The 13,794-nt window shown below is 40.8% G+C and overlaps 1 protein-coding gene across 6 annotated transcripts in view; it reads left to right on the top strand.

Moving 5' to 3' along the window:
• Nucleotides 1-13,794, top strand: part of CPT1A (carnitine palmitoyltransferase 1A) — an 82,327-nt gene that overhangs the window by 35,009 nt on the left and 33,524 nt on the right. For 5 of the 6 annotated variants that reach the window (XM_074842641.1, XM_074842644.1, XM_074842639.1 and 2 more), the window contains 4 exons: nt 2,175-2,327; nt 3,440-3,544; nt 5,582-5,674; nt 7,206-10,295. In XM_074842641.1, coding sequence (XP_074698742.1) covers nt 2,175-2,327; nt 3,440-3,544; nt 5,582-5,674; nt 7,206-7,292 — 438 coding nt within the window. In that variant the 3' untranslated portion in view covers nt 7,293-10,295. Of the gene's footprint in view, nt 1-2,174; nt 2,328-3,439; nt 3,545-5,581; nt 5,675-7,205; nt 10,296-13,794 lie in introns of those variants that run through there. The other variant, XM_074842646.1, reaches the window with a different exon arrangement.

The raw sequence follows: 13,794 nt of genomic DNA, 5'->3' as shown, positions 1-13,794 counted from the left end.
GCTCATTGTGTCCCAAATAAGTGGTGTAAAGTGCAGTGATACCGGAGATAAAAAGTGACAGGCTGTCATATACTCAGTGTGTGGCATTCCATATTATAAAATCTTAACAGAATGGCTATCTAAGTGTTCTGAAGAGACACTTTCTTTCACCGTTGCAGCATTCATACAGTATTCACAGAATCATAGAATATCTCAAGTTGGAAGGGATCTGTAAGGATACCAACTCCCTGCTCCTCTCAGGACTACCTAAAACCAATACCATATGACTAAGAGCATCATCCAGACACTTGAACTCAGGCAGGCTTGGTGCCCTGATGACTTCCCTGGGGAGCCTGTTCCAGTGACCGACCACCCTCTCAGTGAAGAACCTTTTCCTAAGGTCCAGTCTGAACTTCCCCTGATGCAGCTTCATTCCATTTCCTCATGTCCTGTCTCTGGTCACCAGAGAGAGGAGATCAGCACCTCCCCCTCCACTGCCCCCTTGAGGAAGTTACAGACTGGGACGGGGTCAGTCCTCAGCCTTCTCTAAGCTGAACAAAGCGAGTGACCACCTCTCTAGTCTATCCAGAGCTCTCTGTAAGGCCCCTCTACCCCTGAGGGAGTCCACAGCTCCTCCTAGTTTAGTATCATCAGCAAACTTACTTATTGTACATTCAACTCCTGTGTCCCAATCCTTCATAAAAACGTTAAACAGCACTGGCCCTAAAATTGAGCCCCACTGGTGACTGGCTGCCAGCCTGATGTAACCCCATTTATTATAACTCTTTGAGCTGACCCATCAGACAGTTCACCCTTATTTAGCTGGATGCTGGACATTTTGTCCAGAAGGATGCTATGAGCAACAGTTATCAAAAGCTTTGCTAAAATCCAAAAAATCCCACATCTACTGACTTCCTTTGGCCAGCTAGATGGGTGACCCTTGTCATAAAAGGAAATTAAGTTAGTTTAAACAGGACTTTCCCCTTGTGAACCTGTGTTGTCTGTGACCAGTGACTACATTGTCTCCCAGGTGTTTTTCAATAACTCCCAGAGTAACCTTCTCTGATTTTACCAGGCACTGAATTGAGACTGACAGGCCTGTCATTACCAGGGTCTCCCTTCTTACCCTTCTTGAAAATTGGGACAAGATTTCCCAGTTTCCAGTTGACGGGGACCTCTCCAGATTCCCAAGACCATTGAAAAACAACAGAGAGAGGTCCTGCGATACCATCGGCCAGCTCGTTTAGTACCCTGGGATGAATCCCACTGGGCTCCATAGACTTATGTGCCTCCAGCAGGAGCAGCAAGTCTCAAACAAGTTCAGAGTCAGCTGAGAGTTTATCATCGCCCCAGTCACAGTGTTCCAACACAGGGCTCCGGTGGTCCCAGGGCCCATCATTGGTGTTAAAGACAGAAGTGAAGAAGGCATTAAATGTCTCTGCTCTGTCTGCATCCCTATTTGTGAGGAACCCTTTTTGCTGTCCTTCATGGTACTGGCTGACTTGAACTCTATTTGAGCTTTGGCTGCACAGTTTTCCTCCCTGCAGTGGTGAACAGCACCTCTGTAGTCATCCCATGTCACCTGTCCTTGTTTCCAATGTCCATACACTTTTCCACCTAAATTCTAGATGATGATCCCTGCTTGGTCGAGCCAGCCTTCTGCCCCACTTGCTTGACTTACGACACTTTGGAATTGTCTGCTCCTAAGCTCTTAAGAGAAGGCTTTTAAAAAATGACCAGCATTGTGGACTCCTGGTATCTTCAGTGTTGTTGGTTTGCCTAAACTTGTCTAAAATGGGCTGTTGCAGTTCCAGCTTTTCTTTAAATCATGTTGAGAATTGCACTTCTGTAACTTTTTAACTAGTGTCTCTAGAAACTAAATATACAATAATGTAGTAAACTTGAGTTGTAATCGTGTTTTATTCTGGGGTTAGATCACACTTAAAATACAGATTTGTTTTTGTTATATACTGTTTACAGCAGGTAATAGTTGACACTTGGTAATAACTGAAGTTGAATACGTGAGGCTGAAAAGCCAGAGGATACTGGTACTTGGTGTTAGTTGTGTGCATTGTCTTGTACTTCACCCTTAAGCACTCTAGGCTTGGGAGCCCTTGCTGTAACTGAGTTTCTGCACCTCCATCTTCAACCCAGTTCACTTAACAGATTTTTCTTCATCTTTTTTTCATTGTTAGAATGAAATTAAGCTTAAATTCTTCCGGCTTGCTGCTGCCAAACATCAGCACTTATATCGTCTTGCCATGACTGGTTCTGGCATTGACCGCCATCTCTTCTGCCTTTACGTCGTGTCCAAGTACCTTGCTGTAGATTCTCCTTTCCTTAAGGAAGTAAGTGTCTTTTACTTAGTAACTATTCATTACAGTAAATAATCCTTTGTTTACTTAGTGTTTTGTGGTATCTGCTTACATACTTGTAGAACTCTGGCTTTCCTAAGAAAAAAAGTGAGAGTTTAGCTAGTGTAGTTTAACATCTGCTGCTAGATTACAAGTTTCGTTTTGCTTTATGTATACGCTTATTAATAGACCTGTAGTAATGCTTTCCGTGAGCTTCATAATATGATACATGTTGTTAAGGATTGCAAGGAAGATAGAGTCGGTATTATGAAAAAAAATACTGGTTGCTTGTGGTTTTTACATATTTTCAAGGCAGCACAACAGAGACTGTGTGTTTTGTCTCAATGTTCTTTTGGCACTGTGACAAAATCACTTTATCTTAAGTTACTGTGAGTTAAAGGAGCTGTATATTGTAATTTATGGTTTTTAATGCACAATATTAATGTCACTGTTTATTACATATTATATTATTATGTAATATTATCTATTATGACAAATGATTTATTATTTAAACTAGATTTTAAGCTTGGGTTTTATAAAAGTAATTATATTGCACTTGTTCATGTGTTCTGATTAATAAAAATTACGTTCCAGCTTGCCTTCAAATTAAGCCACTCACATTTGTCTGCTTGCCCTCCTAAATGTGAGTAGTGGCTAAGTCAAGAATAAAACAACTTTTTACAGCTTCTGTGGACTTTCAAGATGCATGTGTATTGTTAGAGACTTTAGAAGCTTCTAGCTTGAGGTAGTATCTTACCGGGGTTGGAATATGGCCATTAATGATCTCATTGTTAACAAGACCTGTTACGCAGAATTTACCAGGCTGTAGACCAGATTAATCTATTTTGAAGTAGCCCTTCTATTGAAAGAGCTTCTATTCTCTTTAAGGAATTGACATCAAGACCTCATGGTAATGGCTTGTGTGTCAGGACAAGTTTAGCTGTTGCTTTTAACCTTCTTGGCTGTCCATTGAAATGGGAACTGGAGTTATCCTTAATATTTCTTTATTGAGTGTTTTCTAACTCATCTTGGCTAGTTTTTGAGAAAGTTGCATGTTCTTAAACAGTGTGTTACACTTGTTTGCATCTCTTTCATATCTAATAAAGGTTTTGTCAGAGCCTTGGAGGCTGTCAACGAGTCAGACACCGCAGCAATACATTGATCTAAAGAAGAACCCTGAGATGTTATCCTGTGGTGGAGGATTTGGACCGGTATGTTTGCTAAATACGAGTACCCCTTTAAAAACAGTTTTATTTTGAATATGCCAGTCTAAAAATTTCAGATCTGTAATACTTTAATGTTGCACATCAGAGGTACAACACGTGCTTTTAAATGCCTGTGTTTAATGCTTTCTCATGATGTGGGTGTGCTCAGAAAAGTCTGCACGACCTTTTCCTCATATACCACTACAAGAATGGATTATTCTTAAGGAAATACACAGTTATCAAATGTGGCACAGGGCTGCATGGCAGAGAGATCTGATAAAGTGGGGGCTTTTATCACATTACCTATGCCCAGAGCTTCTGTACATCAGGCTGTTATTACAGTGACAAATGCTTTATTACTTAAACTAGATTTTAAGGTTGGGATTTGTAAAAGTAATCATACTTGACCTGTTCTTTGTATTTCCTGATTAATTAAAAAATGTGTTTATGCTTTCCTCTAAATTAAGCTATTCACATTGTTCTGCTTGCCCTCTTAAGTGTGAATAGTGGCTGAGTCAAGAATAAAACTGTATTCTGCAGCGTCTATAGACTTCCAAGAAACTAGAGTGTTGTCAGAAGCTTGTAAAATCTCTAACTTGCTGTAGTATTTTACCGGGATTTGAACATGGCCATTGATGATGATATAGTTGTTAACAAGATCTGTTAAGCAGACTTTATGGGGCTCTAAACTAGATTAATCTGTTTTCAAAAAGCATTTCTATTGAAAGAACAATGAGAGGGATCACAGGACTGCTCTTTGCCACACAGAAATTAGGATGACGAGTACAGTGTATTTTGGCTGGTTTGTCAAGCTGGAAGGTGGTTTTTTTGTGCCTTTTAAAAAAAATTTATTCATGTTTCTGATACAGCTTTCAGTAGTTCTTGAAGTTGGAATGAGTTTAAATTACAGTATCAAGGAAGCTTAGCTATTGCAGTGCTGCTTATTCATGAGAAACTGGCTTGCCCCAGCAGATTATAAAGTCAGTGTTTAGAATCACCCAAAAGGTGTAGTCTGGCAATAAAATAGAGTTTTAAGCTGCAGGAATTTCTAATGCATTTTTCCTTTTGGTTTTGCTAATGCTACGTTAACTGCTCCCTTCTTACTCTTTCTTCGTTCCTTTAATTTCCTTCCTTCAGTTTTCTGCTTTTCCAAATAACCCTGCTTACATTTCCCTTCGTTCCTTGTATCCTTACAAAAACTCTGCTTTGGTTTGAAGTAGCCCAGAGATTCAGTACATCAGGCTTTCCATGGGTGTGTGTTTGTTGGGTTTGGGGTTTTTTTTTTTAAGTGTTCTGTAGAATATAGCCCTTTAGCACTAATGCAGAGAAGGCTATCGGGCTGCTTAGGAGCAATGGCCACAAGGAGCTTGAAGGTTGTGATCCTTTGAGTTGGGAAGGTGAGGAAGGAGGGTGGCAGCAGGATAGTCTGTGTTTCCTAGGCATACTTTAACATCAGACTGTAACTTGGGACAGTTAATCCTGCTAATGTTGAAATCAGACCAGAGCTCTGCTCATGATACGGGTGTTCAGAACCATATCTTTGCTGTAGAGTTGAATGACTTTGCCTTCGGGCAAGTTTTCATACTACAAGGCATGTATACTCTGTGTTTCTATACTATATATGTTTACATCTGCAGAGTGATCCCCTGAAACAGGATGTTTAGGTATACAACTGAACTGCTTTGTTCCTTTCTACTTGAGCACTGAAGCTGTATAGCTGCTTAGGACCAGACCTTGGCAGGATAAGGCCTTTGAACAAGTATTCTATTTCAGAATGCTAAAGCTGGGAAATATTACAGACATATATTCAGAAAATGTTAATTCCATGCACTTCAGCTGAGACTAGAACAGTTTCCTTACGTGGAATCAGTCTTCAGAAATGATATGCATTAAATACGGAAGCTTAATTTTTGCTCGAGGAGAAATTGCAACTGATTTTAAAACCTGCACAGTAAGAATTGTGTAATTATGTATAAGATAATTTAGGAATGGAAGGAGAAAGAAAAAGTTTAGAACTTGTTTTTCTCTTCTTTCTTCCCCTAGGTGGCTGATGATGGTTATGGTGTTTCTTATATTATCCTAGATGAAAATGCCATCCATTTCCATGTCTCCAGCAAAATATCTTGTTCTGATACGGTAAGAGTCAGTTCCTTCCTATGGTTTAATAAATCTGTTCTGATATTTGCTTATAAAACTGTTGTACTCATTGTCTAAAAAAATTTAGTAGGACTTGCAACATACAGTTATCATGTATTCTTTCTCAACATATGCTGTTTTGTTGGGAGGGGGGGTGTGTCTCCACTTCTATAAATTTAATAGCTTTATGAACCAAAGAAACCATATCCTATTCACTTATGCTTTCAAGCACAAAGAAAGCATGTGGCCCAAGGTCATCTTTACACATGTGTAGTTCCTTGGAACTCATGTGGAATGACTTGTATCTGTCCCATAAAGAGTAAGATGGGTGTTTCCTGGTTGTTGGTTTTTTTTATTACAGTTTTGCTTTGGTTTTTGTCTCTGGCTGCAGTTGTAAAGACAAAGTAAAATGTATATTCCCTATTCTTTAAACCTTCTTGGTTTAAATAATACTGAAAGAAGCTGGCCCACAAATTGTAATCTGTGCTTGAGAAACATAATTAATCAAAAATTTATTAGAATAACACCCATTATTAGACTGTAGTAGATGTTATCTATTCAGTATCCTGCTGTTGCGGAGGCATGCTTTGAGTAAGCTTCAATTCATCCTTCCCCTGTAGGTTTTTACGACTTCAGTAAACATGCTGAGTTTGTTCAGGATTACATAGCTGAACTAGTTTTCCTCTTTTGACCTTAACTTGTCCGAGAAATCTCGGTGCCTTTGGTTAATCATTAAAGATTAGGAAATGCAACTTCGTTTTTTCCTGGTTCAAATTGTTCTTCAGATGCCTGTTAGCTTGTACTTTAAATTTCCCTGTAGTTTTTACTTACTAGTCAAGTCAAAGGTCCATGCAGAAAGGGCAGCATTTGTGTGCATGGCCTTGATATTAGTAGAGTCTTTGTAGTAAGTCCTATAATGTAGCTAGTAATTTATATTTGTTATCTTAATTTCTTCCTTGTACCATTCATCTGACACTTAGAATAAACAGAACCAGTTCATAGTTTGTTTAGTCTTAGATAATTGATTTTTATTTTCAATAATTGATGTAATTTTTCAATGGCAAAATTCAGGATTCTGATAGGAACTGAAATACAAAGTTTTTCTGCTCTTTTGGTACTTCTAGGCCATTAGTCATACACCTCCTGAACATTCTTTTGTTTTCTGAAAATTCTGAAAATTTGCAAAATCTTGTATAAAAAAAACAAACAAACAAAAAAAACCCAAAACAAGCCAATACCAAAACCCAGCTATTTTAAAGTATCAGAAAGCTATAGATGCATCTGATTTCAAAGGGAGATGATCTCTGTTCTGCCTTTAGGAAAGTAAATGCATAATGAAGGACTTGTTAGTAATAGCATAAACCTGGATTAATTTGTATAGCATTAAATTTTTTGTGGTTTAAATTCCCCATTTTATGGTAAAATACATGCCCGAAGTCCGTAGGCTCTAAAATTACAAAATGCTGAACTAAAAGATAACTGCTGATTGACAGTACAAGTCTTTGGTTTTGTGTTTTGTTTGTTTTTAAAGGATTCTCATCGTTTTGGAAAAAACATCCGAAAAGCAATGGTTGACATCATGGGCTTATTTAACCTTAGTAAAAACTGTACCAAGTGATTTGCCTTATTGGTGCCAAGCAATCTCCTGTTGTTGGGATGAGAACTCTTCTGCACAGTGAATGAGAGGAAGGTTTGTCAAACAGTAGCTGGCGAAGAAACTGAGTCAACATCATCTTGATCACCTATGAAAACCTTAGCAGTGTATTGAGTGTTTGTTTTGGTTTATTTTTCAGTAGTTTGGAAGAGTTTATTTCCACAAAGGGATGACTTTTGAAATCTTGTATGTTTCTAGGGATGAAGTATAGTACCATTGCATGAAGTCGTGTATATTCTAACTCCTGCAGTTTTCTCTTAATTTGTATACACTTGCTCTTTTTTTACTTAAAATTAGTCTATTTGTATTCCAGAATCAAAGGGATAAAACGCACTATCTTAAATACTAGAAAAAGTTCGATTTGCTATAGCAGAATGTTCTTCAATGTATCTGCTGCTTTATGTCAATGAATGACAAAACCTGTGGCTGTTTACCTTCATTGTTTTTTGGGGTTTTTTTTTAAAGGTCATTTCTGTAAAACATACACAGAAAAATCCCTGATATAACCCACTGTAACATACAAGTTGTTGAAAATTTTTTTGGTTTTTGGAAAAAAGAAAACCTTGAGTGGTGCTACATTGGGTAGTCAAATGTGTCACCTAATTAGCACGTATCACATTTTTCTTATTACTTACAAGCATGTTTGCCACATCACTTTTATTTCCATATAAATAAATGAAACTGTGTGCTTGTTCATGCGAGTGCCTTAGAAAAAAGAACATCCTAAACCCAGGAAAAAACTATGCTGGGAGTTGGTTTTACATTGTCTTAGTGGTGCAGGAGGTAAAGTAGCAGCAATGCAGATCTAGTTTTCAAACTGTGGTTGTGGCATAAGTAGACTTGAGTATGTTGCCATGTGGTGCAGCTAGGCTTAAAGCTCTAAGAAAATGCTCCCATCTTAAATGGCAAAGATCGGTCCCTATGAAATGCAGGATCACTTTGTTTCAGAGCTACAGATACTTATGTGCTTGTTTTGGTGAATGGTATTGGTGGTCATTTGAGATAAGAGTTTCTGGGCCGCAGGGAATGTCAATTTGCTTAAACACAACCTGTTGGGTAGTGTACGAAGCACGGCTGCCTGGAGGGGCTGGGCGACGGCAGTGTGCCTGCTGTCAGCCTGGAAGGACCGCCACTACATCGCCAAGCATCTGCACGAGAAGGGCAGACTGTGAAAGCTGTGGACAGCAGCTCCAGAACAGGAAAACCATGGCCTTCTCAAACCCCCTCCGGGGAGACGCTCTTGGTCAAGCCCAGTTTCTGAAGGATACAAGGAGGGACGGGAAAGCTAATTCACTCAAAAAGGAGCATAATGTTTCTAAGTGCAGAAATAAAGCGGCTACTACAAAATGAAGTAACTTTGTGCATAAAGCCTCTATTCCCCAGGCTTTGTAGGTGTGGTTACTTTTTACATCCTGCAGCGCAGCAAAGTGCACCTGTTGGCACAACATTTTTTTTTTCTATTTTTTTTTTTAATGTGAGGTACATGGTGATACAGTGAATGCTGCTCCAGAGCTATGCTGGCTTTAAAAAGCCTTTGGGGTTGATATAAAATTTCTCATTAGACTTTGAATGTTTTCTGGCCAGTATTTCTAACTTTCTATGCCTCTTCATGGTTGTGTTTTGGTTTTTTTTTTCCCCTCTGATCTAGCTATTAAAACACCTGTATATGTGTGTTTGAGGTAGGAAACCTCAAAGATTCCAGATGCATACTTAAGCAAATGCATGCTTATCTAAATGTAGGAACTCTCACAGGAATTGGCCAAAGATACTCATTATTTGATTAGGGTACAGTGTGGGAAAAGACACTTTGAAATAAGCCTTGCTGCAGCTGGCAGGCCTGGCATTTATCAAACTACTGCAACGATTTTTTTAGTGGTCTATTCTTTTTGAGATGCAAAAATAATGCACTGTTTATTTTTTTTTTTTTTTTATTGACCACTGACCAATCTGTGCTTAAATTAACATTAAAGTATATTGGCTTGTAGGATTTTCTGTTTTTTAAAAAAAAAAAAAGCTTAGATTTGACTCTCAGGTTTTAAATGTTTCAAGTCTAATTGTAATTAGCGCAGTTATCAATGCAATTTTACATTCTTAGAGAGTAAGTATAATTGGCACAGAAAGCTGTTTTTTACTGTAAATGTTTTAAACATTTTGTGGTGTTAAATGTATTTTTTTTTTAATTTGGGATAGATCGTAATTCCTAAACAGATTTTATTTCATTTTCTTTAAAATGTCAACAGCATGTACATAAAATGTGCTTTTTTTGGATGTAAATCTTAGAAATCCACAGTGAATGTAGGTTATTAATAAATAATTAATTTAAATCTTGATGTTCAATATTGTGTACATACAGTGAAACTGCTTGCTTTTTTTGCTCAAAAGCCATAGGAATATAACTGAAATTACCTAGATTTGAGTGAACTTTCTAGTACGGTGTACTTTAAAATGTTCATATTCCAGAAAAACTACTAATTTGTTACTAAAACCTTGAATCACTTATTCTCAATTGGTGATTTAAGAGCTCGGAGTTAGGGTTGAATAGGTGGTAAAAGTTAGGTTGGATGATAATTGACCTGTTTATTAAATAGCAGTGTGGAATTGGTGGAATACTTTGAATGTGCATTTTTCAAATTTCTTATTTCAGCTATTTCATGCCAGAAATTAGGAGAGCATTAAGTGCATTTAGAGGCTACCCATTGTCCAGGATTGACACCATTCCAGACTAAATATTCTTTTAAAGGTTGGGTTTTATGAGGGACTAAGGAAGTGTGTGCCTGACCTTGAAAACCGTGGTTCTAATTCAGCCTTCGTACCAATTTTTTTCTTGTATAGAATATATTAATTTAAGCTAGGTTTTTTTTATCTTGTTCATTACTCTACATCTGTGGTTGGTTATTTAGATCTACCACTTTGTCTCTATTTTCTACCTTCTTCTGTGACTTAAATAAAATTTCACAATTACCACTACTTATACAATGTTTAATATCCTTTGTATCTTCTTTCCAGCTCCCTTGTTGCTGTTTCTGGACTTGTGAAATCATTATTAAATCCAGTTAGGAATGGTATTAGCAGACTGTTCAGTTTATTTTAGCAGTGACTTATACATGTCTTGCTAGTTAATAGGGAATGTATTAATGAGCAATTTTTGGTTTCAGGCTCAGTAGAAAGAAGAAACAACATAGGTCTTACTTTTGATAAGCTTTTTTCATGTTTCTGTGAAGCAGTCTGGGCAAGTGTCGTGGTTTGAGTGCAGAGGGCAACTGAGCACCGTGCAGCTGCTGACTTACCCCTTCCCCTCAGGAATGGGAAGGAGAAAATAAAACAAAATGCTTGGGGTTAATGGGAGAGTCCCAGTTTTCTTTGGCCGCAGCCCCCTGCTCTGCTCTGCTCCGCTCCATGGTCTGCAGGTGTGTCTCTGCTCCCCTGGTGACCTCCATGGGTCGCAGGGGGGTGGCCCTGACATCTCACCATGGGATACAGGGGGGCTCTGCTCTGGTCCACCTCCCCCCCTTCCTCCTCCTTCCACTGAGCTCAGTGTTCACATAGATTTCTTCCTCACAACCCCAACTTCTCCTCTCAGGTTCCCCTTCTTAAATACATTATTGCAGAGACGCGGCCACCATCACTAATTGCCTCGGCCTTGGCCAGAGGTGGGTCCAACATGGGGCTGGGGGAGCTTTGAGAAGTTTCTCACAGGGGCCACTGCTGAAGCCCCCTCCCCTGCTGCCAAAAGCCCCACCACACACGAACCCAGCACAGCAAGCTAGTGGATAGCACTAGTTTGATCTTTACAGTGAATAATCCATAGAATGTGAATGGTAAAGCAGTGGACTACTAGTTCAGGCACAGAAATTTAACGTTGTTAAAATATTAATTGCTTTATCTGAAGATTCCCAATACCTGAAAACTCCTTTGACATTGCATTAAAACTGGGGACTACTTTGAGACTGTTGAAGAGGATTTTTTTTACCCTTTAAAGGTTTATGTGCTGGTTTTTTGAATTGCTGTTCAATTAAGAAAAAAACCCACACCAAGTCCACCATATAGTTTTGTGTGATAGACCATTTTCACAGTCATTTAGTTTGCTGCTTTTCTGGATTTTGCAGCCTTCACTACATGAAAGAACGCAGTGATTTCAATTTCACACTTCATCTCTTAGATGCTGTAAGTTCCTGGTTGTATTTCAAACATCTCCAACAAGGCTGTATACTGAAGCTGCAAATTTGTATGTTCAATCTGAACAGAAAATGCTGTGTGGAAAGATTCTAGGCACAGAATACTTGATCTATTTTTTGGGGTTTTTTCACCCTTTCCTTTTGCTTGTTTTTAAGGGTGACAAGTATAAGATGCATCTTATACTCAGAAAGTGTTGCTGTGGTTGTACATGATGCATGGGATTAACCAGCTCCTACTAAGATTAATGAACTCCTGTTGGGAAGTACTGGAATAAAAAATTTAGCTGTTAGATGAGACCTATGAGAGGGGAGGAGAGAGTGTGGGCTTGTTTTGTTTTGTTCTGTTTTTCCCTAACTTTCATGGGTGCCGGCCCAGGGACAGCAGGGTGGAATTTTGTAACCAAAAGCATAAGGAAAAATTGTTTCTGGTTTCGTCTTGGATTAATTATACGGCACCTTATGGATGAAAGGTAACTTCACAGTGGTTTGGGTGATTTTTAGTTGCTGTGGGTTTTTTTAATACACAAAGCTTCCTAAAAGTGAAGACATTAATATATAAAATGAAAAGTTCAGGTTCAATTTCTGCTTTTAACAAAAACATCTTTTTATCTTAAATGGCCATAAGCAGGGGCCTGGTAGGTTTGGAGTGTTTTCTAAACTCTCAAATCTTTATGGCACCAGGGTGACAATTCTAAGATTTAGAGGGAGTTGTGGAAAGGGCTCTAAGAGCAGAAGCTAGAAGCAGAGGGGTTGAGGTTAGAAGGGGCCTCTGGACCTTATCTGGTCCAAGCAGCTGGTTGCTGAGGACTGTGCCCAGATGTTTTTTGAGTGTCTCCAAGGATGGGACTCCGCCACCTCCCTGGACAACCTCTGCCAGTGCTAGATCACCCACACAGCAGAAAAGAGTGTTTGGAGGGACCCTCCCGTGTTCCAGTCTGTGCCCGTTGCCCCTGGTCCTGGCACTGGGCACCACGGGGAAGAGCCTGGCTCCACGTTCCTTGCACCCTCCCTTCCCCTTTGTATCTCCAGGCTGTTCCTCAGAGGAGGGATGCTCCAGTCCCTTCGCCATCTTCGTGGCCTTCGTTGGGCCCTCACCAGTATGTCCACGTCTCCCTCACCTTTGACACCATTTCTCACAGCATTCTCCTGGCAAAACTGGCTGCTCGAGGCTTGGATGATTGCACACTTTGCTGGGTAAAAAACTGGCTGGATGGCCGGGCCCAAAGAGTTGTGGTGAACGGAGTTAAATCCAGTTGGCAGCCGGTCACGAGTGGTGTCCCCCAGGGCTCGGTTTTGGGGCCACTCCTGTTTAACATCTTTATTGATGATCTAGATGAGGGGATCGAGTGCACCCTCAGTAAGTTTGCAGATGACACCAAGTTGGGTGGGAGTGTTGATCTGCTCGAGGGTAGGGAGGCTCTGCAGAGAGACCTGGCCAGGCTGAAGCGATGGGCTGAGGTCAACTGTATGAGCTTCAATAAGGCCAAATGCCGGGTGCTGCCCTTGGGCCACAACAACCCCCAGCAGCGCTACAGGCTTGGGGAGGAGTGGCTGGAGAGCTGCCAGTCAGAGAGGGACCTGGGGGGGGATTGATAATGAGCCAGCAGTGTGCCCAGGTGGATGCCAATGGCATCCTGGCTTGTATCAGCAATAGCACAGCCAGCAGAGACAGGGAAGGGATCTTGCCCCTGTACTCGGCACTGGTGAGGCCGCACCTCGATGAGTGGGTTCAGTTTTGGGCCCCTCACTCCAAAAAGGCCATTGAATGACTCGAGCGTGTCCAGAGAAGGGCAACGGAGCTGGTGCAGGGTCTGGAGCACAGGTCTGATGGGGAGCGGCTGAGGGAACTGGGGGGGTTTAGTCTGGAGAAGAGGAGGCTGAGGGGAGACCTCATGGCCCTCTACAACTCCCTGAAAGGAGGGTGCAGAGAGGGGGGATGAGTCTCTTGAGCCAAGGACCCAGCGGCAGGACAAGAGGGAATGGCCTCAAGCTGCGCCAGGGCAGGGTCAGACTGGCTCTTAGGAAGGATTTCTTTGCAGAAGGGGTTGTTGGGCGTTGGAATGGGCTGCCCAGGGCAGGGGGGGAGTCCCCATCCCTGGAGGGGTTGAAGAGTCGGGTTGACCCAGCGCTGAGGGATCTGGTGGAGTTGGGAACGGTCAGGGTGAGGTTCATGGTTGGACTGGAGGAGCTTCAAGGGCTTTTCCAACGGAGACGATTCTGTGATTCTGTACTGGGGTGTCCAGAACCGCCCCCCCGTGCCCAGCGGTGGCTCCGCCCGTGCTCAGCAGCAG

This window comes from Strix aluco, chromosome 16 (genome assembly GCF_031877795.1).
Source record: "Strix aluco isolate bStrAlu1 chromosome 16, bStrAlu1.hap1, whole genome shotgun sequence".
In the NCBI taxonomy this organism is placed as follows: Eukaryota; Metazoa; Chordata; class Aves; order Strigiformes; family Strigidae; genus Strix; species Strix aluco.
This window is presented reverse-complemented; position numbering and strand designations above follow the sequence as displayed.